General features: G+C 46.4%; 1 protein-coding gene across 1 annotated transcript in view; it reads left to right on the top strand.

The window, feature by feature from the left end:
* The window catches only part of LOC139475555 (DNA polymerase theta-like), a 41,927-nt gene that overhangs the window by 441 nt on the left and 20,974 nt on the right, over positions 1–20,512 (top strand). The window contains exons 2-11 of the mRNA XM_071258746.1: positions 336–1,453; positions 2,761–2,895; positions 4,094–4,248; positions 5,010–5,166; positions 6,323–6,420; positions 7,795–8,200; positions 11,188–11,334; positions 12,259–12,471; positions 18,386–18,528; positions 19,324–19,496. Coding sequence (XP_071114847.1) covers positions 336–1,453; positions 2,761–2,895; positions 4,094–4,248; positions 5,010–5,166; positions 6,323–6,420; positions 7,795–8,200; positions 11,188–11,334; positions 12,259–12,471; positions 18,386–18,528; positions 19,324–19,496 — 2,745 coding nt within the window. The remainder of the gene's footprint in view (positions 1–335; positions 1,454–2,760; positions 2,896–4,093; positions 4,249–5,009; positions 5,167–6,322; positions 6,421–7,794; positions 8,201–11,187; positions 11,335–12,258; positions 12,472–18,385; positions 18,529–19,323; positions 19,497–20,512) is intronic.

Genomic DNA, 20,512 nt, shown 5'->3' with positions numbered 1-20,512 from the left:
ATGTAAAGTAGCTGTGTTAAACCAATTCATTTATATCTGTACTACCACTTGTTGGGTTTTGCTGTCTTGGCTTTGCAAAGATAACTTTAAATTCACCAACAACAGAATGAATAAAGAAAAAACAAGAAAGTGGTTATTTGGTTACTGTTTTTTTACACCATTGCATTTACTTTAATGACCTCTAAATTTAAGAAGCTACAGGCTTTCCTAATATTCCTACATCTAAACAAAATAATTGTGATTTTTCACAATATGCTTGCCATGGGCTTCCAGTTTAAAATCCGGCTTACCTCAGGCTCATTATAATGAACTTCCTCCCCCTGTTAATGTTTCAGCTCAGAAAATGACAGCAAGAAAGCTACCAGAACTGAAACTGTTAGAGCTAGTGGAGCCAAAGATGTTGACATCAGCTCATCTCTCAGCTCTTCATTTGGCCTTGAACTTGACTCTGACTTCATGTGTGCAGTTGACAAAATGGAAGCAGATTATCAATTGGGAAGCAAAGGAGCCCCCATCTGCAGTACGCCCGTGGCAAAGTTGACTGATGAGAAAACAAGAACACCTATTCGACAAAAGCAAGGTGTTTGTAATGTAGCCATTTTGAATTCTGTAACCCCACAGAAGCATAAAAAGGCGGCTGTGTCTGTCAGTGATTGTGATAAAAAGATGGATGGTGATGGCTTAATTAAACCAGCTGGAAATGAAAGTAATTCAAAATATACATCTTCGCGCTATCATCATAATTGTGGGTCAGGTCATGCACGTTCCAACGAGTCTCACACACCTACTAAAATAACGACAGGGAAAAGAACCAGGGCTACAAAGAGTTCTTCAAAATTACAAACCGCTAAAGCTAAATTCTCTCAGCGAAGTCAAGATTCAGTCCATATCCAGACCCCGACACAAAGTCCAGCAGACAAGAAACACTGCAGTGGGTTGGATAAAGGAAAAAGTACGACAAAAAAGGAAAAACCCATTCAGGCACTGTTTGCAACAATAAACTCATATCAGACACCACCCACAACAACTCTGGCTACAGTAGCTCTGTGCCCTGACTCCTCCAGCCCCACCCCCCAGGATTCACAGAGGCAGGGTAGGAGGAAGGGAGACAACCATGGAAAAGAAGAGATAGACAAGAGAGTTGGGGAAATGGTGAGGACTAATAAGGGTGAAAAGGTCGACATGGGAAATAAACACAAGTCCTTAAACATTCACACTTCTGTCCCCCTGACTGAAGTTGGGAATAAAGCATGTGTAGGATCAGGTTTGCGTGATATCCAGAATGTAGAAAAGTTAAAATTTGATAATCAATCTCAGCTGACCAAGTCTGTAAGCTCAGACATTTGTGGCAGCAGTGGTGGAAACTGCAAGGAGAATGTCAGCAACCAACACCCGTCTTCAACCCAAATTTTAATTACCAAACAGTCAGGACCTGTAGACAATCAGCGGGAAGGTAATACAGCGACTTGTTCTAGAAGTGATAAGGTTATGTCCAAGTCCCCAACTGGTAGTGATAGTACAGAAACAAACGGAAAAACAGATGTGTGCTCAAATTCAACGGATGCAGCATGTTCAGACAAAGGTACATATTTTTTCTGTACTTGTATTATTAACTATGGCTTGTATACACTTGTACGGTCAACTGGTGTTTTCCCGTTATAACAGAATTTGATTAAACAGATACAAGTTAATTCTCTGAAACAAACTCACCCAGCAGTTGTGATGAAGTTGAATCAAGTTAAGTATCATGATGGTCTGAATTTTATTATTACTTCTGGTATGATATATAAGAGATGTATTATTGATTGAAAATTAATGATGATGATGATGATGATGATGATGATGATGATGATGATGATGATGATGATGTATTTTAGACAATTCAAAGTTTTTGCAACTATTACAAGTACTGCCTAAGACATTGTAGAACAGTACACATTATATCTTCGCAGAGATGAGTTTGAGCAAATTGCTTCTGAAAGATCAGAGTATGGTAACAGGAATTTAATTTAACTGGAGCAATCTATTTTTGAGGCTTGCAGATTCTCAATCATAAATTTTGAGGGTCCATGGCATGAACATGGTGGTCTCTAAAGCTTTGATAAATTTACTGACTCAAAAAGCCATACTAGTTTTAGATCCAACAGTACGCTATGTAATTATTTGTGTCCATTCTCATGTTGTATGTTTATAGGATGCAATATTTTGCGCCCGGTAAAGAACCTGTATCAGTTGTGTAGAAAGGAGTATTGTTTGTAAGACCCTGTATCAGTTGTGTAGAAAGTAGTATTGTTTATAAGCTCCTGCATCAGTAGTGTAGAAAATAGTATTGTTTGTAAGACCCTGTATCAGTTGTGTAGAAAGTAGTATTGTTTGTAAGACCCTGTATCTGTTGTGTAGAAAGTAGTATTGTTTATAAGCTCCTGCATCAGTTGTGTAGAAAATAGTATTATTTGTAAGACCCTGTATCTGTTGTGTAGAAAGTAGTATTGTTTATAAGCTCCTGCATCAGTAGTGTAGAAAATAGTATTGTTTGTAAGACCCTGTATCTGTTGTGTAGAAAGTAGTATTGTTTATAAGCTCCTGCATCAGTAGTGTAGAAAGTAGTATTGTTTATAAGCTCCTGTATCAGCTGTTCAGAAAGTAGTATTGGTTATAAGATCCTGCATCAGTTGTGTAGAAAGTAGTATTGTTTATAAGCTCCTGTATCAGTGGTTTAGAAAATAGTATTGTTTATAAGATCGGGTATTCCTGAACCAGGAGGTGTGGACCCCAGCCAGCTGCTGCTGTCCGCGTGGGGGCTACCGGATGCCGTGCTGAGACAGTATCACCGCGTAGGGGTCAGGCAGATGTTTGAGTGGCAGGCCCAGTGTCTTTGTACTGGACATGTTCTCAGTAAGTAACAGTGTACCATTTGGCCCCGACCGTGTCATATCAGTGTCTCTGTACTGGACATGTTCTCAGTCAGTAATAGTGTACCATTTGGCCCCGACCGTGTCATATCAGTGTCTCTGTACTGGACATGTTCTTAGTAAGTAATAGTGTACCATTTGGCCCCGACCGTGTCATATCAGTGTTTGTGATACAGTATTTAGGTTAATGATGAAATTGTGGGCATAGGTGGCCCAGATGGCTATGTTGTTGTTCACTATGCAGAGTTGTAACCCTTAGTATTTTTTTCCATTTGGAACTGCTCATTTATGTTCATTTTCCATATGCAGAAATTAGATAAGCTGCTCTGAATTCCTTGCATGCCCATGCTGAAAATTTAAAAGCCTTAACACTGATGAGAAAGTTTCCCTGACTAAACCTCCAATGGATTGTTTCCTAGATGTTCATGTAGAGAGGATGTCGTATCAGCTTATTTAATCTGATTTTATAAGATTTGTATATATTCATGCTCTTAAGTTTCAGCAAAGCCTAAGAAACTATGACATGATTATCTCTGGTGTGGTATGACCCACAAAATCGCAAATTATTCATGAAAATTATTGTCAGTGATGACTTGGATATTTTCATATGTAACCATGGTAACTGCTGACTGGGCAATAAGCCAGTATATGTTGAAAACATATCTTTGTCAGTGATAATCAGGGTCTCAAATCTGGCCCAAATGTAGCTGTTTGTGAACAGATAGGTGATATCAAACTCAAACCTATATCCAGATAACACAAATGGACCCTAATTGTAAAACACAGGCCAAAAATATTGTCTATTTGATTCAGGACTATAGACTTCTACATTTCAAACAAGTAAATTTGACTTTTTCTTGCCAGAGAACGTTGATTTTATTTCCCTTTCCCTGGTAATGTAATGTGAAGAAACAGATGTTGCCATGAGTCTGCAACTGCCATGAATTGATTAATTAGGTGATAAATACACTTGGTCTCCAATGTAGAACTAGATTACCTGTAGATTTAACCGTGCTAAACAGAGCTTGTAACCAATTTTTTGCTTCCATGAAGATGTGAAAGTAAAATCAACTGTTTGAATCAGAGGTGGTTATAGTGATTTGAAACATCTGATTAACCAATCAGAATCGGGGATTTTCCAAATTCATGGTAGAATATCAGATATCTCCATGTATCTGCAGACGGAGGTAACTTGGTGTACTCAGCCCCAACCAGCGCGGGGAAGACGTTGGTGGCAGAGCTGCTGATACTGAAGCGAGTGCTGGAGACCAAGAGGAAGGCTCTCTTCATCCTGCCCTTCGTGTCTGTCACCAGGGAGAAGATGTTCTCACTGCAGGTACAGCTCACTATAGTCAGGCATGTTGTTTTCCCTGGTTTCATACAGAAATGGTATTTGTGCTTTTAGTGTGTCCAAGTTGAAACCATTGATCCAAATAAACATTATTTGGTATTGATGCAATAAAATAAACTGTTGAATCTCAATTGAAAAACAATGTAAGGTTTCTTTAGGTGTATTGTTGTGCAGTCAAATTAAATATTTTTAGCTGAAACTTTAAGGATATTTAAAACTCAAATGACATGTGGAACAAGGCTCCAAATAGATCTTCTTGATCCCCAGGCACTGTTGCAACATCAGTGAGCGCACATGAATATGATCAAAGGCTTTTTGAGTATGAGAGGGTGATGAAGTAGCTTATAGGTTAAAGAATGCAGGCTGTCCATCTAGCCACTGATGCACATATCCTGGTAACCCAGTGAAGATCTGGGTTAAAATTGTTTTTCAGCATCCCTTGCTTGTCGTAAGAGGCAACAAAAGGGATTGGGTGGTCGGGTTCGCTGACTTGGTTGATGTATGTCATCAATCCCAATTGCATGGGTCGATGCTCATGACATCAATCACTGGACTGTCAGGTCCAGACTCGATTATTTACAGACCGCCGTCATATAGCTGGAATATTGCTGAGTGCAGCGTTAAACAACAAACAAACAAACATTTGCGTGGATCAATGCTTATTATGTCAATCTCTGGATTGTTTGGTGGAATATTGCTGAGTTAAACAACAAACAAACAAACATATGGTGGTATCCTGATTGCAGCAGCTGTACCAGGATGCGGGGGTGAGAGTGAGTGGGTTCATGGGCAGCTACTCTCCCCCTGGGGGGTTCAGCAGCGTCGACGTGGCTGTGTGCACCATCGAGAAGGGCAACAGCCTCATCAACAGACTCCTGGAAGATAACAAGCTACACAAGCTTGGTGAGAGATGACATAAAGCTGACTACATACTCAGTGTATGCAGCCACAGGACCCACTAAACAGTGACTGCAAAGTCTACATGTTTAACTAAGCTATACTTGAGAGGGGCAGTCGGGTGGCCTAGTGGTTAAAGCATTCGCTTGTCACTCTGTAGTCCCGGGTTCGATTCCCAACATGGTCCAAAGTATAAAGCCCATTTCTGGTGCCCCTACCGTAATATTGCTGGAATATTTCTGAAAGCAGCGTAAAACCCTACTCACTCACTCACTATGCTTGAGAAATAAACGACTCATGGTCTTTGTTTATTGTACAATTAAACACTGCTGTGCCCCTCATGGTTTATTCTCCCTGCAGTTTTTTATTATATGATAAACAACGACCACAAGTCGTTTATTTTTTATATAAGATATCAACATTTTGTACAGCCTTTTTAAAGATGGCAATAAATTGTACAAGCTTTAAAAACATATACCTGTATTTAAATAATGATGTCTCCCTGAATAGAATCCGATCTCAGCAATGTCGGACAGGGCTGTCAACTTATTCTGTATTGTCACAGACATTATCAGCACCATTGGAATTTAAATAGGTTAGTGAGTGAGTATGGTTTTACGCCGCTTTTAGCAATATTCCAGCAATATCACGGTGGGGGGACACCAGAAATGGGCTTCACACATTGTACCCATGTCGGGAATCGAACCCAGGTCTTCGGCGTGACGAGCGAATAAATAGGTTAGATTCCAATGGGGTGCCATTGCAACGCTGTAGTGGTTTGGTTTGCAATGTCTTCAGGTCAGGTTGCAAGGGTTGACCAGTCGTGAAAGGTGCCAGAATTCACTGTGCAGAGTTGCAGGTTCATCCTCGTTGTGCTTTTAGGTTTGTGAACACAATATATGTGCTTGCAGGTTCACCAAAGTGGTAAACGTTTAAGACCTGCATCACTTCGGGCTCTCCTCCCAAATCATCCTGACACACTTTGTTATAAGTGAAATACTGTCCAGACACTCACACCATGCTGATCCAGGTTTCCCAAGTAGTCAAGCCAGCATGATCTAGTGTTAGTGAAATCCCATGTTGTAGACTCCTCCTGATTGTACACGGGGAAAGGATTCTGGAAGCAGAGATGGGGAACTGTATCTCTGGTACTGTGTTGTAGGTATCATCGTGGTGGACGAACTGCACATGGTGGGCGACTCTCACCGCGGCTACCTGCTGGAGCTGCTGCTCACCAAGATCTGCTACGTGGCTAACAGAGTTAACACTGACCCAAGGTACTGCTATGTGACTAACAGAGTTAACACCGACCGAAGGTACTGCTATGTGGCTAACAGAGTTAACACCGACCCAAGGTACTGCTATGTGACTAAAAGAGTTAACACCGACCCAAGGTACTGCTATGTGACTAACAGAGTTAACACCGACCCAAGGTACTGCTATGTGGCTAACAGAGTTAACACCGACCCAAGGTACTGCTATGTGACTAACAGAGTTAACACCGACCCAAGGTACTGCTATGTGGCTAACAGAGTTAACACCGACCCAAGGTACTGCTATGTGACTAACGGAGTTAACACCGACCCAAGGTACTGCTATGTGGCTAACAGAGTCAACACCAACCCAAGATACTGCTAAGTGACTAACAGAGTCAACACTGACCCAAGGTACTGCTATGTGACCAACAGAGTCAACACTGACCCAAGGTACTGCTATTGTCCATGAGACCGCCTCTGTGGTCTAGTGGTAGAGTGTTCGCCTGGAGATCGGAAGGTCTGGGGTTCCATCCCCATCCGCGTCATACCAAAAGACTCAAAAGGTGGAACATCAAAATATCATGCAAATTAGACTCTACCAGTGTATGATGAGGTCACATATGAAGTGTTCACCTACTCTTGCCAGTGATGATACGTCCATGCTACAGGCACATGTGGTGCCGCCGTCTGACGTCCCTGACGATGTGGTGCATGGGGCCATCTGAGGCAGCTGCTAATCCTGAACAATGACTTCTTTGTCAGGATAGTAACCATCTGTTAAGTAAATAAAAATAAGGGAGCAGTTCAACATTTTTCAATGGATTCAGATTTAATTGTCATACTTTCACTTAGGAAATTACTGGTTCTCCATCAGTGGTATGAAAACCGAAGACTTGACATACTCTAAGCACTGCTGCACCACCTGTAGGATTCACATGACATGCTGTTAGGAGTCTCTGGCAATACACTCGGGTTTTTTCCAAATCATTAGGGTTTTCCATAGACAAGGATCTTGTCACTGAATGCCTGAGAACTGCATCTCTTTGGGCTTTCCCTCAACACACACTATGAAGAAATATGTACTTCTTATCTAATTATTAAAAATTAGTCCTGAGTAACTATAAAGGAATTGCAAATAAGTCTTAATAAAAGAAAAGAGCTGGTTCTCAGGCAATTACTTTTGAAAATATAGTGTGTGCGTTTTTTTTTCTTTTTCGTTTTGCTTATTCAAAGGGAAGTAACTGCGTGCTATAATGGATCGCATTGTTTTTAAGTATTAGGATTTTGTTGGGAAATGGAAACAGAAACGAAAGGTGCGGTGGACTATAATTTTCTCAGTTTCAGACAGGTATGATTATGTCTTTTAGAAGAATATGAGACTTTTACTTCTATTTGCAGCACCGAGTCTACTGTGACCGAGGATCACGTGCAGATTGTTGGGATGAGTGCCACGTTGCCAAACCTTGACCTCCTGGCCCGCTGGCTGAAGGCCGACCTGTACAAGACCGACTACAGACCAGTGCCCCTCACTGAGAGTGTCAAGCTGGGGACCTCAGTGTTTGACTCCCAGATGAGGAAGCTGAGGGACCTCGACCCTAATCACACCTTCCCCGGCGACAGTGACCACATCCTCCCACTGTGTCTGGAGACCATCCTGGCCGGCCACTCCGTCCTCATCTTCTGCCCCACAAAGAACTGGTGTGAGAAGCTGTCGGAGACCATAGCCAGGGAGTTCTATAATCTCAGGAAGGCAGCCAAGCCTGCAGCAGGAGACTCTGAAAAAGGTAAAGTGAGGCAATGTTTTAAAAAACCCAGTGGATCCACCACCCCTAAAAAAAGAAAATTTGAAAAATAAAATTAAATATCTAAAAAACACACTTTGTATACACTGCAAACTGCAAACAAATTTCATTAGAAAACATTCATCTGTGAAGACTGCTTTATAAAGACTGCACATGCGGCAGTATTTTCGTGTCAAACTTGGATGTGTCGAGCTTCCTGGTTGTCTCGAATTTACATTGTAGTCCCTGGAAATTAACTTTGTTGGTTGTCTTAAAGCCTGGATAACTGGAACTTTTCCCCGGGTTCTCACTAGTCCAACACAGTGACTAGGTTGATTGTAGCTTCTTGAACAATGGAAAAGAACATGAAAGGCATTATTTCTAAATCTACCCACCAGGATTTATCACACCAAGAAATATAACTAGTCTGGTGTGACGAGAACACATTGCTTTCACCAAATACACATGTACAAGGATGCTTAACTCAAGTCAAGACAAAGCCCAGTCCAGTCTTGTTATAAGTCAATGAAACCTCCTCATGTTTGTTTGCGAGGCATGAACCCAGGGGTTTTGGACAATGAAGATGGGGTGGTTGCAACTGGCTTATTGTGTGTCATGCTCCGCCAGGGAGTTTCACTCCTAGTTTGTCTGGCCCTTATTTACAGGTTGTTTTGATGTTGCTTGAAATAGCTGACTATGGCATAAAACATTATTCATTCATCACCCGCTACACTTTTGGAACTGTTTTGTAATGAACTGTTATTTATCACTCTTTGACATAATTGGGGGAACAGGTGGCCCGTCGTCTGAGGCCATGAAATTCACTGTGCAGAGTTGCTTCCCTTGGGCACGCCAGGAACCTATGATCGTTTGTTCGAATGCCTTTTATCCCCAAATATGTTTCTAGGTTTGTCAGCACCATACCCGTGCTCTAGTGTTTCACCAAAGTGGTAAACGTCTGAGACCCGCATCACTTCGGGCTTTTTGCTCCCGCACAAGCTGACACGTCCTGATACAACTGGAATTCTGTTCAATGCAGCGTTTAACCCAACTCACTCACACATTCACTTTATCTTAGCATGTTTGTGGTTTCTGCTATAATTAATTTCCGTTTCAGTTCCAATACCAGACAAAAAGGAGCTATTCCTTTAACTCATTTGTCAAAAGAAGTCAACTGCACTGATGTATGTAAGGTAACCTGGGCGGTTGACGCACTTGTTGGACAGAATCATTCATGATCATTAAACCCTGATGGCTAACGGAGAAATATGTATATACGTACTACTCGAAAGAAGTTAAAGAACACCCCATTCTTTCATATTACTTCAGTTAATCTGTTAACTACACATTTAATTTGTTAACTCTGTATAGTAATCGAAGGAATTGGGTGTTCTCTGAGCATCTGAGTTCTTTTAAGTACATGTAGTATATCTTCTTGTTTCCAAAATTTCAATCTTTCCTCCTACCATTCAGTCAATAACATTACAGATGCTTTACATATGCATAATTGAGTCACTGAGGTAGTATTGTGGAATATTAATTTGGGTGTTCAGGTCAAATAGAAAGGACCTGGAGTGATCCATATTGCCATCAGGCCAAATTTATTTCAGGTCATCGAAGGTAATCAGAAATTCAAACAACGATGTTGATATCTGATCTCAAAAATGATCATCTAGTTCAATTGAAATATCGATAATATAGACATTTTTATTGATATATATTAAGTACTGACTAATTATTGCATATTTCTGTCGTTACCATTGGTTACCATTCCAAATGCACCATTGATTCTACCAAATTGTTCCTTTGCACTTGCACCCAACCACTGTATATCTACCTAGTCAAACATCCATAGAGTTTCAGCCTCCTGCAGCACGGACAGAAATTACCAAAACATTTACTCGCTTGACTAGTTTCAACATATATGGACCCGTGAAGATCCAGGGTAGAATAGGGCTTCAGCAACCCATGCTTGCCGTAAAAGGCGACTATGCTTGTCGTAAAAGGCGACTAACAGGATCGGATGGTCAGACTCGCTGACTTGGTTGATGCACGTCATCATATCCCAATTGCGTGGATCGATGCTCATGATGTCAATCACTGGATTGTATGGTCCAGAATTATTTATAGACCGCCGTCATATGGCTGGAATATTGCTGCCCCTCTCTAAAACCTGGGCCTCATTCCACAGTGATTGTAGAGTTAAGATTGTCGTAAGACTGTGTTAAAGTATTGGAGTTACGACCATCTTAACTCTACCATCTCTTTGTTAAATGGGGCCCTGATATTCTACTCGCCTTGGGCTCCCTTTAACATCGGCGGACAAACTGAACCGGGCCAGCAGACTTGAATTCTGTCCCGGTTGCTCTGTTGGCCTATGTAATGACTACTGTCTGCCCACCACGGTTTGTAAGGATGTCGGCCCTGCTGCTCTGTTGGCCCAAGTAATGACTGCTGTCTGTCCACCAGAGTTTGTGAGGGCGTTGGCCCTGCTGCTCTGTTGGCCTATGTAATGACTGCTGTCTGTCCACCAGGGTTTGTGAGGGCGTTGGCCCTGCTGCTCTGTTGGCCTATGTAATGACTGCTGTCTGTCCACCAGGGTTTGTGAGGGCGTTGGCCCTGCTGCTCTGTTGGCCTATGTAATGACTTCTTTTCTGTCCACCAAAGTTTGTGAGGGCATCGGCCCTGCTGCTCTGTTGGCCTATGTAATGACTGCTGTCTGTTCACCAGGGTTTGTGAGGGCGTCGGCCCTGCTGCTCTTTTGGCCTATGTAATGACTGCTGTCTGTCCACCAGGGTTTGTGAGGGCATCGGCCCTGCTGCTCTTTTGGCCTATGTAATGACTGCTGTCTGTCCACCAGGGTTTGTGAGGGCGTCAGCCCTGCTGCTCTGTTGCCCTGTGTAATGACTGCTGTCTGTTCACCAGGGTTTGTGAGGGCGTCAGCCCTGCTGCTCTGTTGGCCTATGTAATGACTTCTGTCTGTCCCCCAGGGTTTGTGAGGGCGTCGGCCCTGCTTCGCCTCCCCCTGGACCAGACAGCTCTGAGGGACGTGATGCTGCAGCTACAGAGGAGCCCCGTGGGACTGGACTCCGTGCTGGGGAGGACCGTGCCCCTTGGGGTCGCATACCATCATGCAGGTACTGGGGGAGATCAGAAGGGGTTTACAGAACCTGTTAGACTTAAAAGAAATAAAAGAATTATTCTCAAGCAATGACTTATGCAAATATTGTGTGGGCGGGCAGTGTCTTTTTTTGTCTTTTTTTCTTGTTCAAACTAGAATGTAACCAAATGAACATTTGTATACCATCAACCTGGGAAAGTGCCTCCTTACCTAAACAAGCATACAAACTCCTATTGCCACCATTACCGTAAGCTCTGCGCATATAAAGGGAAGTAACTGCATGTTATATTTTTTCTGAAAATGGAAATGAAAACCAAACGTGTGGCAGACTTTATGGTGATGGGGGCGTAGCCAAGAGAACCAAGATTATTATTTTTTTTATCCTAAAGTGTTTTCATTTCTTTCATGTTGGGGCTGATATCCTGACAAGATATGAAATGGTTCTGGGATTTCATGTAGGATATTTCTCCAGGGCACAATGTTTGTTATAAAGCAGATTAGAATTTGGTTGTTAAAATGAGGAGTTGGTTGAGGATATTTTTACTTTTATCAACAAGTGTTGATCTATTCGAGCTTGGAAAACACAAGGGTCAGATTCTATTTATAATCCAAAAATTTTCTTCCAACATTTTCAATTTGAAAACACTAGTAACCAGTCTGCAAATAGTCCACTAGCTAGCTTCAGTTGCAGAGAGATTAGTGAGAACATTTGGTTGTGACGTCATGGTAACCAATGACATCACATTGGTCAGCAAAGCATTGTGATGCAATTGAATTGTAGCACTATCTTTCTGGAGATATTGCTTGCTCTAATCCAAGGTCTATTTTCTATGGAAGCAAGTTTTGGGTGATAATATAAAATAGCCATCAATTATAAATCCAATATGGCAATCATCAACCATCTGTGTTAAATGAAATTTGTAAAACTGATATGTTTCAGGTCTGACGTTTGATGAGCGTGACATCATAGAGGGAGCATTCCGTCAGTGTTCTGTGAAGGTTCTGGTGGCAACTTCTACATTATCCTCGGGTGTCAACCTGCCAGCCAGGCGTGTGATCATCCGTTCCGTCATGTTCCATGGGAAAGTAATAGACACCCTGACATACAAGCAGATGGTGGGCCGAGCAGGCAGGAAGGGTGTGGACACAGAGGGTAGGTGATAGACACCCTGACATACAAGCAGGCAGGGAGGGTGTGGACACAGAGGGTAGGTAATGACACCCTGACATACAAGCAGGCAGGGAGGGTGTGGACACAGAGGGTAGGTGATGACACCCTGACATACAAGCAGGCAGGGAGGGTGTGGACACAGAGGGTAGGTAATGACACCCTGACATACAAGCAGGCAGGGAGGGTGTGGACACAGAGGGTAGGTAATGACCCCCTGACATACAAGCAGGCAGGGAGGGTGTGGACACAGAGGGTAGGTAATGACACCCTGACATACAAGCAGGCAGGGAGGGTGTGGACACAGAGGGTAGGTGATGACACCCTGACATACAAGCAGGCAGGGATGGTGTGGACACAGAGGGTAGGTGATGACACCCTGACATACAAGCAGGCAGGAAGGGTGTGGACACAGAGGGTAGGTGATGACACCCTGACATACAAGCAGGCAGGGAGAGTGTGGACACAGAGGGTAGGTGATAGACACCCTGACATACAAGCAGGCAGGGAGGGTGTGGACACAGAGGGTAGGTAATGACACCCTGACATACAAGCAGGCAGGGAGGGTGTGGACACAGAGGGTAGGTGATGACACCTTGACATACAAGCAGGCAGGGAGGGTGTGGACACAGAGGGTAGGTAATGACACCCTGACATACAAGCAGGCAGGGAGGGTGTGGACACAGAGGGTAGGTGATAGACCCCCTGACATACAAGCAGGCAGGGAGGGTGTGGACACAGAGGGTAGGTGATGACACCCTGACATACAAGCAGGCAGGGAGGGTGTGGACACAGAGGGTAGGTAATGACACCTTGACATACAAGCAGGCAGGGAGGGTGTGGACACAGAGGGTAGGTGATGACACCTTGACATACAAGCAGGCAGGGAGGGTGTGGACACAGAGGGTAGGTAATGACACCTTGACATACAAGCAGGCAGGGAGGGTGTGGACACAGAGGGTAGGTAATGACACCTTGACATACAAGCAGGCAGGGAGGGTGTGGACACAGAGGGTAGGTGATAGACACCTTGACATACAAGCAGGCAGGGAGGGTGTGGACACAGAGGGTAGGTGATGACACCCTGACATACAAGCAGGCAGGGAGGGTGTGGACACAGAGGGTAGGTAATGACACCTTGACATACAAGCAGGCAGGGAGGGTGTGGACACAGAGGGTAGGTGATAGACACCTTGACATACAAGCAGGCAGGGAGGGTGTGGACACAGAGGGTAGGTGATGACACCCTGACATACAAGCAGGCAGGGAGGGTGTGGACACAGAGGGTAGGTGATAGACACCCTGACATACAAGCAGGCAGGGAGGGTGTGGACACAGAGGGTAGGTGATAGACACCTTGACATACAAGCAGGCAGGGAGGGTGTGGACACAGAGGGTAGGTGATGACACCCTGACATACAAGCAGGCAGGGAGGGTGTGGACACAGAGGGTAGGTGATAGACACCCTGACATACAAGCAGGCAGGGAGGGTGTGGACACAGAGGGTAGGTGATGACACCCTGACATACAAGCAGGCAGGGAGGGTGTGGACACAGAGGGTAGGTGATAGACACCCTGACATACAAGCAGGCAGGGAGGGTGTGGACACAGAGGGTAGGTGATAGACACCCTGACATACAAGCAGGCAGGGAGGGTGTGGACACAGAGGGTAGGTGATAGACACCTTGACATACAAGCAGGCAGGGAGGGTGTTGACACAGAGGGTAGGTGATAGACACCCTGACATACAAGCAGGCAGGGAGGGTGTGGACACAGAGGGTAGGTGATGACACCTTGACATACAAGCAGGCAGGGAGGGTGTGGACACAGAGGGTAGGTGATGACACCCTGACATACAAGCAGGCAGGGAGGGTGTGGATACAGAGGGTAGGTGATGACACCCTGACATACAAGCAGGCAGGAAGGGTGTGGACACAGAGGGTAGGTGATAGACACCTTGACATACAAGCAGGCAGGGAGGGTGTGGACACAGAGGGTAGGTGATGACACCCTGACATACAAGCAGGCAGGGAGGGTGTGGACACAGAGGGTAGGTGATAGACACCCTGACATACAAGCAGGCAGGGAGGGTGTGGACACAGAGGGTAGGTGATGACACCCTGACATACAAGCAGGCAGGGAGGGTGTGGACACAGAGGGTAGGTGATAGACACCCTGACATACAAGCAGGCAGGGATGGTGTGGACACAGAGGGTAGGTGATAGACACCCTGACATACAAGCAGGCAGGGAGGGTGTGGACACAGAGGGTAGGTGATAGACACCCTGACATACAAGCAGGCAGGGAGGGTGTGGACACAGAGGGTAGGTGATAGACACCCTGACATACAAGCAGGCAGGGAGGGTGTGGACACAGAGGGTAGGTGATAGACACCCTGACATACAAGCAGGCAGGGAGGGTGTGGACACAGAGGGTAGGTGATAGACACCCTGACATACAAGCAGGCAGGGAGGGTGTGGACACAGAGGGTAGGTGATAGACACCCTGACATACAAGCAGGCAGGGAGGGTGTGGACACAGAGGGTAGGTGATGACACCCTGACATACAAGCAGGCAGGGAGGGTGTGGACACAGAGGGTAGGTGATAGACACCCTGACATACAAGCAGGCAGGGAGGGTGTGGACACAGAGGGTAGGTGATAGACCCCCTGACATACAAGCAGGCAGGGAGGGTGTGGACACAGAGGGTAGGTGATAGACACCCTGACATACAAGCAGGCAGGGAGGGTGTGGACACAGAGGGTAGGTGATAGACACCCTGACATACAAGCAGGCAGGGAGGGTGTGGACACAGAGGGTAGGTGATGACACCCTGACATACAAGCAGGCAGGGAGGGTGTGGACACAGAGGGTAGGTGATGACACCCTGACATACAAGCAGGCAGGGAGGGTGTGGACACAGAGGGTAGGTGATAGACACCCTGACATACAAGCAGGCAGGGAGGGTGTGGACACAGAGGGTAGGTGATGACTCCCTGACATACTAGCAGGCAGGGAGGGTGTGGACGCAGAGGGTAGGTGATAGACCCCCTGACATACAAGCAGGCAGGAAGGGTGTGGACACAGAGGGTAGGTGATGACACCCTGACATACAAGCAGGCAGGGAGGGTGTGGACACAGAGGGTAGGTGATGACCTCCTGACATACAAGCAGGCAGGAAGGGTGTGGACACAGAGGGTAGATAATGACACCCTGACATACAAGCAGGCAGGAAGGGTGTGGACACAGAGGGTAGGTGATAGACCCCCTGACATACAAGCAGGCAGGGAGGGTGTGGACACAGAGGGTAGGTGATGACACCCTGACATACAAGCAGGCAGGAAGGGTGTGGACACAGAGGGTAGGTGATGACACCCTGACATACAAGCAGGCAGGGAGGGTGTGGACACAGAGGGTAGGTGATGACACCCTGACATACAAGCAGGCAGGGAGGGTGTGGACACAGAGGGTAGGTGATAGACACCCTGACATACAAGCAGGCAGGGAGGGTGTGGACACAGAGGGTAGGTGATAGACACCCTGACATACAAGCAGGCAGGGAGGGTGTGGACACAGAGGGTAGGTGATAGACCCCCTGACATACAAGCAGGCAGGGAGGGTGTGGACACAGAGGGTAGGTGATGACACCCTGACATACAAGCAGGCAGGGAGGGTGTGGACACAGAGGGTAGGTGATGACACCCTGACATACAAGCAGGCAGGGAGGGTGTGGACACAGAGGGTAGGTGATAGACACCCTGACATACAAGCAGGCAGGGAGGGTGTGGACACAGAGGGTAGGTGATGACACCCTGACATACATGCAGGCAGGGAGGGTGTGGACACAGAGGGTAGGTGATAGACACCCTGACATACAAGCAGGCAGGGAGGGTGTGGACACAGAGGGTAGGTGATGACACCCTGACATACATGCAGGCAGGGAGGGTGTGGACACAGAGGGTAGGTGATGACACCCTGACATACAAGCAGGCAGGGAGGGTGTGGACACAGAGGGTAGGTGATAGACACCCTGACATACAAGCAGGCAGGGAGGGTGTGGACACAGAAGGTAGGTGATAGACACCCTGACATACAAGCAGGCAGGGAGGGTGTGGACACAGAGGGTAGGTGATAGACACCCTGACATACAAGCAGGCAGGGAGGGTGTGGACACAGAGGGTAGGTGATAGACACCTTGACATACAAGCAGGCAGGGAGGGTGTGGACACAGAGGGTAGGTGATAGACACCCTGACATACAAGCAGGCAGGGAGGGTGTGGACACAGAGGGTAGGTGATAGACACCCTGACATACAAGCAGGCAGGGAGGGTGTGGACACAGAGGGTAGGTGATGACACCCTGACATACAAGCAGGCAGGGAGGGTGTGGACACAGAGGGTAGGTGATAGACACCCTGACATACAAGCAGGCAGGGAGGGTGTGGACACAGAGGGTAGGTGATGACACCCTGACATACAAGCAGGCAGGGAGGGTGTGGACACAGAAGGTAGGTGATGACACCCTGACATACAAGCAGGCAGGGAGGGTGTGGACACAGAGGGTAGGTAATGACACCCTGACATACAAGCAGGCAGGGAGGGTGTGGACACAGAGGGTAGGTAATGACACCCTGACATACATGCAGGCAGGGAGGGTGTGGACACAGAGGGTAGGTGATAGACACCCTGACATACAAGCAGGCAGGGAGGGTGTGGACACAGAGGGTAGGTGATAGACACCCTGACATACAAGCAGGCAGGGAGGGTGTGGACACAGAGGGTAGGTGATGACACCCTGACATACATGCAGGCAGGGAGGGTGTGGACACAGAGGGTAGGTGATGACACCCTGACATACAAGCAGGCAGGGAGGGTGTGGACACAGAGGGTAGGTGATGACACCCTGACATACAAGCAGGCAGGGAGAGTGTGGACACAGAGGGTAGGTGATAGACACCCTGACATACAAGCAGGCAGGGAGGGTGTGGACACAGAGGGTAGGTGATAGACACCCTGACATACAAGCAGGCAGGGAGGGTGTGGACACAGAGGGTAGGTGATGACACCCTGACATACAAGCAGGCAGGGAGAGTGTGGACACAGAGGGTAGGTGATAGACACCCTGACATACAAGCAGGCAGGGAGGGTGTGGACACAGAGGGTAGGTGATAGACCCCCTGACATACAAGCAGGCAGGGAGGGTGTGGACACAGAGGGTAGGTGATAGACACCCTGACATACAAGCAGGCAGGGATGGTGTGGACACAGAGGATAGGTGATGACACCCTGACATACAAGCAGGCAGGGAGGGTGTGGACACAGAGGGTAGGTGATGACACCCTGACATACAAGCAGGCAGGGAGGGTGTGGACACAGAGGGTAGGTGATGACACCCTGACATACAAGCAGGCAGGGAGGATGTGGACACAGAGGATAGGTGATGACACCCTGACATACAAGCAGGCAGGGAGGATGTGGACACAGAGGATAGGTGATGACACCCTGACATACAAGCAGGCAGGGAGGGTGTGGACACAGAGGGTAGGTGATGACACCCTGACATACAAGCAGACAGGGAGGGTGTGGACACAGAGGGTAGATGATGACACCCTGACATACAAGCAGGCAGGGAGGATGTGGACACAGAGGATAGGTGATGACACCCTGACATATAAGGAGATGGTGGGCTGAGCAGGCAGGAAGGGTGTGGACACAGAGGGTAGATTAACTGTGTACAGATCGGGATATTCTTAGTATGACAACTTAAAATTGACTTTGTACGTATCTCCTGTTGATGAACATTATTTTCTTCCTTGTCTAACATTACTTGCATGATGTCTGATAAGTTAACTGCCATCTGTCTGTATATAGAACTGTGCATGTGACATCCATCTTGCCAGGTGAGAGTGTGCTGGTGTGTAAGCCGAGTGAGAAGAGTCGTGCCATGGACCTGATGAAGTCGGAGCTGCCACCGGTCAAGAGCTGCCTCATCCGGGAGGGGAGGGAGGAGCTCAGCTCCAGCATGAAGAGAGCCATACTTGAGGTGGGGCATGGTCCCTCACTTGTTGAGTTACCTTCCTTAGCAGTGCCAGGATCTGCTTATCATTGGTTTGGAGGTTTTGCTTTTAGGTTAGCACCATACCTGGGCTCGTAGGTTTCACAAAAGGTTATACATATTCAAGCTGCATCATGTTTGTGTTTTGCCTCACAAATACCATAAAAACTCACTACTTGTTCAAGATGATGTTTGTTTGTTGTTGTTACTCCAGCTATAGACTGCCTCCGTGGTCTAGTGGTAGAGCGTCCGCCCGGAGAGCGGCAGGTCTGGGGTTCGATCCCTGGCCGCGTCATACCAAAATACGTTAAAAGATGGTACTTGTTGTTACCCTGTCTGGCGCTCGGCATTAAGGGGCTAAAACAAGGACTGGTCGGTTCGGGAGTCAGTATACTGTGTCTGAGTGGGGTATTCATGTTAAACTACGACATGGTATCTCAGTGGGCTAGCACTATAAATCGGCATCAGTCTGGACTAGTACAAGCAGCCACACAAACACACACAAGAACATGCACGTCGCTATATAAGTGCAATAATCTTGGACGCGACGTTAAACCCCATTTCACCTCACCTCACCTACTCCAGCTATATGACGGCACTGTACATGTACATTGCAGTACAACAAGATAGCATGATGTTATACAAATGTACTCTTGTATAGAGCAATACAACATCAGATTTATCAAAACATATGTCAACCTTTTACAAAAGGTGCATGTAAGAAGTGTGGCCTTAGATAATGACGGTCTCAGTGGTATGACATACAGTGTTGTGTTTGTGCAGATCGTGGTTAGCGGTGTTGCGACGGCTCCGCGGGATGTTGCTGCCTACGCGTCATGTACGATGTTAGCAGCCACTTGCGAGGAGCAGGACAACAACCAGCTGATTGACACTTGCATCGCCTTCCTCAGAGAGAACGAGTTTGTCACACTGAAAACTTCTAAAAACAATGGCAAGTCTGCATGGGTCATCTCACCTTATCTATAATAATGACCCATATCCCAGAGCACCTGGATGTCTGGTTATGGCTGTGAATGGTGGTCAAGTCTGTATGGGTCATCTCACCTTATCTATAATAATGACCCATGTACCACAGCACTTGGATGTCTGGTTATGGCTGCTGTGAATAGTGGTGCAAGTCTGCATGGGGCATCTCACCTTATCTATAATAATGACCCATGTCCCAGAGCACCTGGATGTCTGGTTATGGCTGTGAATGGTGGTCAAGTCTGCATGGGACATCTCACCTTATCTATAATAATGACCCATGTACCACAGCACCTGGATGTCTGGTTATGGCTGTGAATAGTGGTGCAAGTCTGCATGGGGCATCTCACCTTATCTATAATAATGACCCATATCCCAGAGCACCTGGATGTCTGGTTATGGCTGTGAATGGTGGTCAAGTCTGCATGGGGCATCTCACCTTATCTATAATAATGACCCATATCCCAGAGCACCTGGATGTCTGGTTATGGCTGCTGTGAATAGTGGTGCAAGTCTGCATGGGGCATCTCACCTTATCTATAATAATGACCCATATCCCAGAGCACCTTGATGTCTGGTTATGGCTGTGAATGGTGGTCAAGTCTGCATGGGGCATCTCACCTTATCTATAATAATGACCCATGTACCACAGCACCTGGATGTCTGTCAGTTTGCTTTTACAACAAGAATAGAGTTCCGTGGGTTTATTCTGCCCTTGAATGCTCAAGGGGAAACAAGTATAGATTACTGGTGCTCTGTCCCAGAGTCCCCCTTTGGGTATGGATATCTGCAGAGTTGTGTCCCTTAGCTGAGACTGGATCCAATGATAAAGGTTAGAATTCAAAATCAAACTGATTTTGATCGTTGGTTTGTCAGCACCTGACCTGTACTTATGGGTTTCAGCAAAGTGCTAACAGTTGAGGACCCGAGTCACACTTGACTTTCCCCTCATGCCAGTCTAAAACTGAAGTATTGTTCAAAGCAG

This window comes from Haliotis cracherodii, unplaced genomic scaffold (assembly GCF_022045235.1).
Source record: "Haliotis cracherodii isolate W230 unplaced genomic scaffold, xgHalCrac1.p SCAF_3, whole genome shotgun sequence".
In the NCBI taxonomy this organism is placed as follows: domain Eukaryota; kingdom Metazoa; phylum Mollusca; class Gastropoda; order Lepetellida; family Haliotidae; genus Haliotis; species Haliotis cracherodii.
The sequence above is the reverse complement of the archived record's forward strand: the minus strand, read 5'-3'. Positions and strand labels throughout refer to the sequence as shown.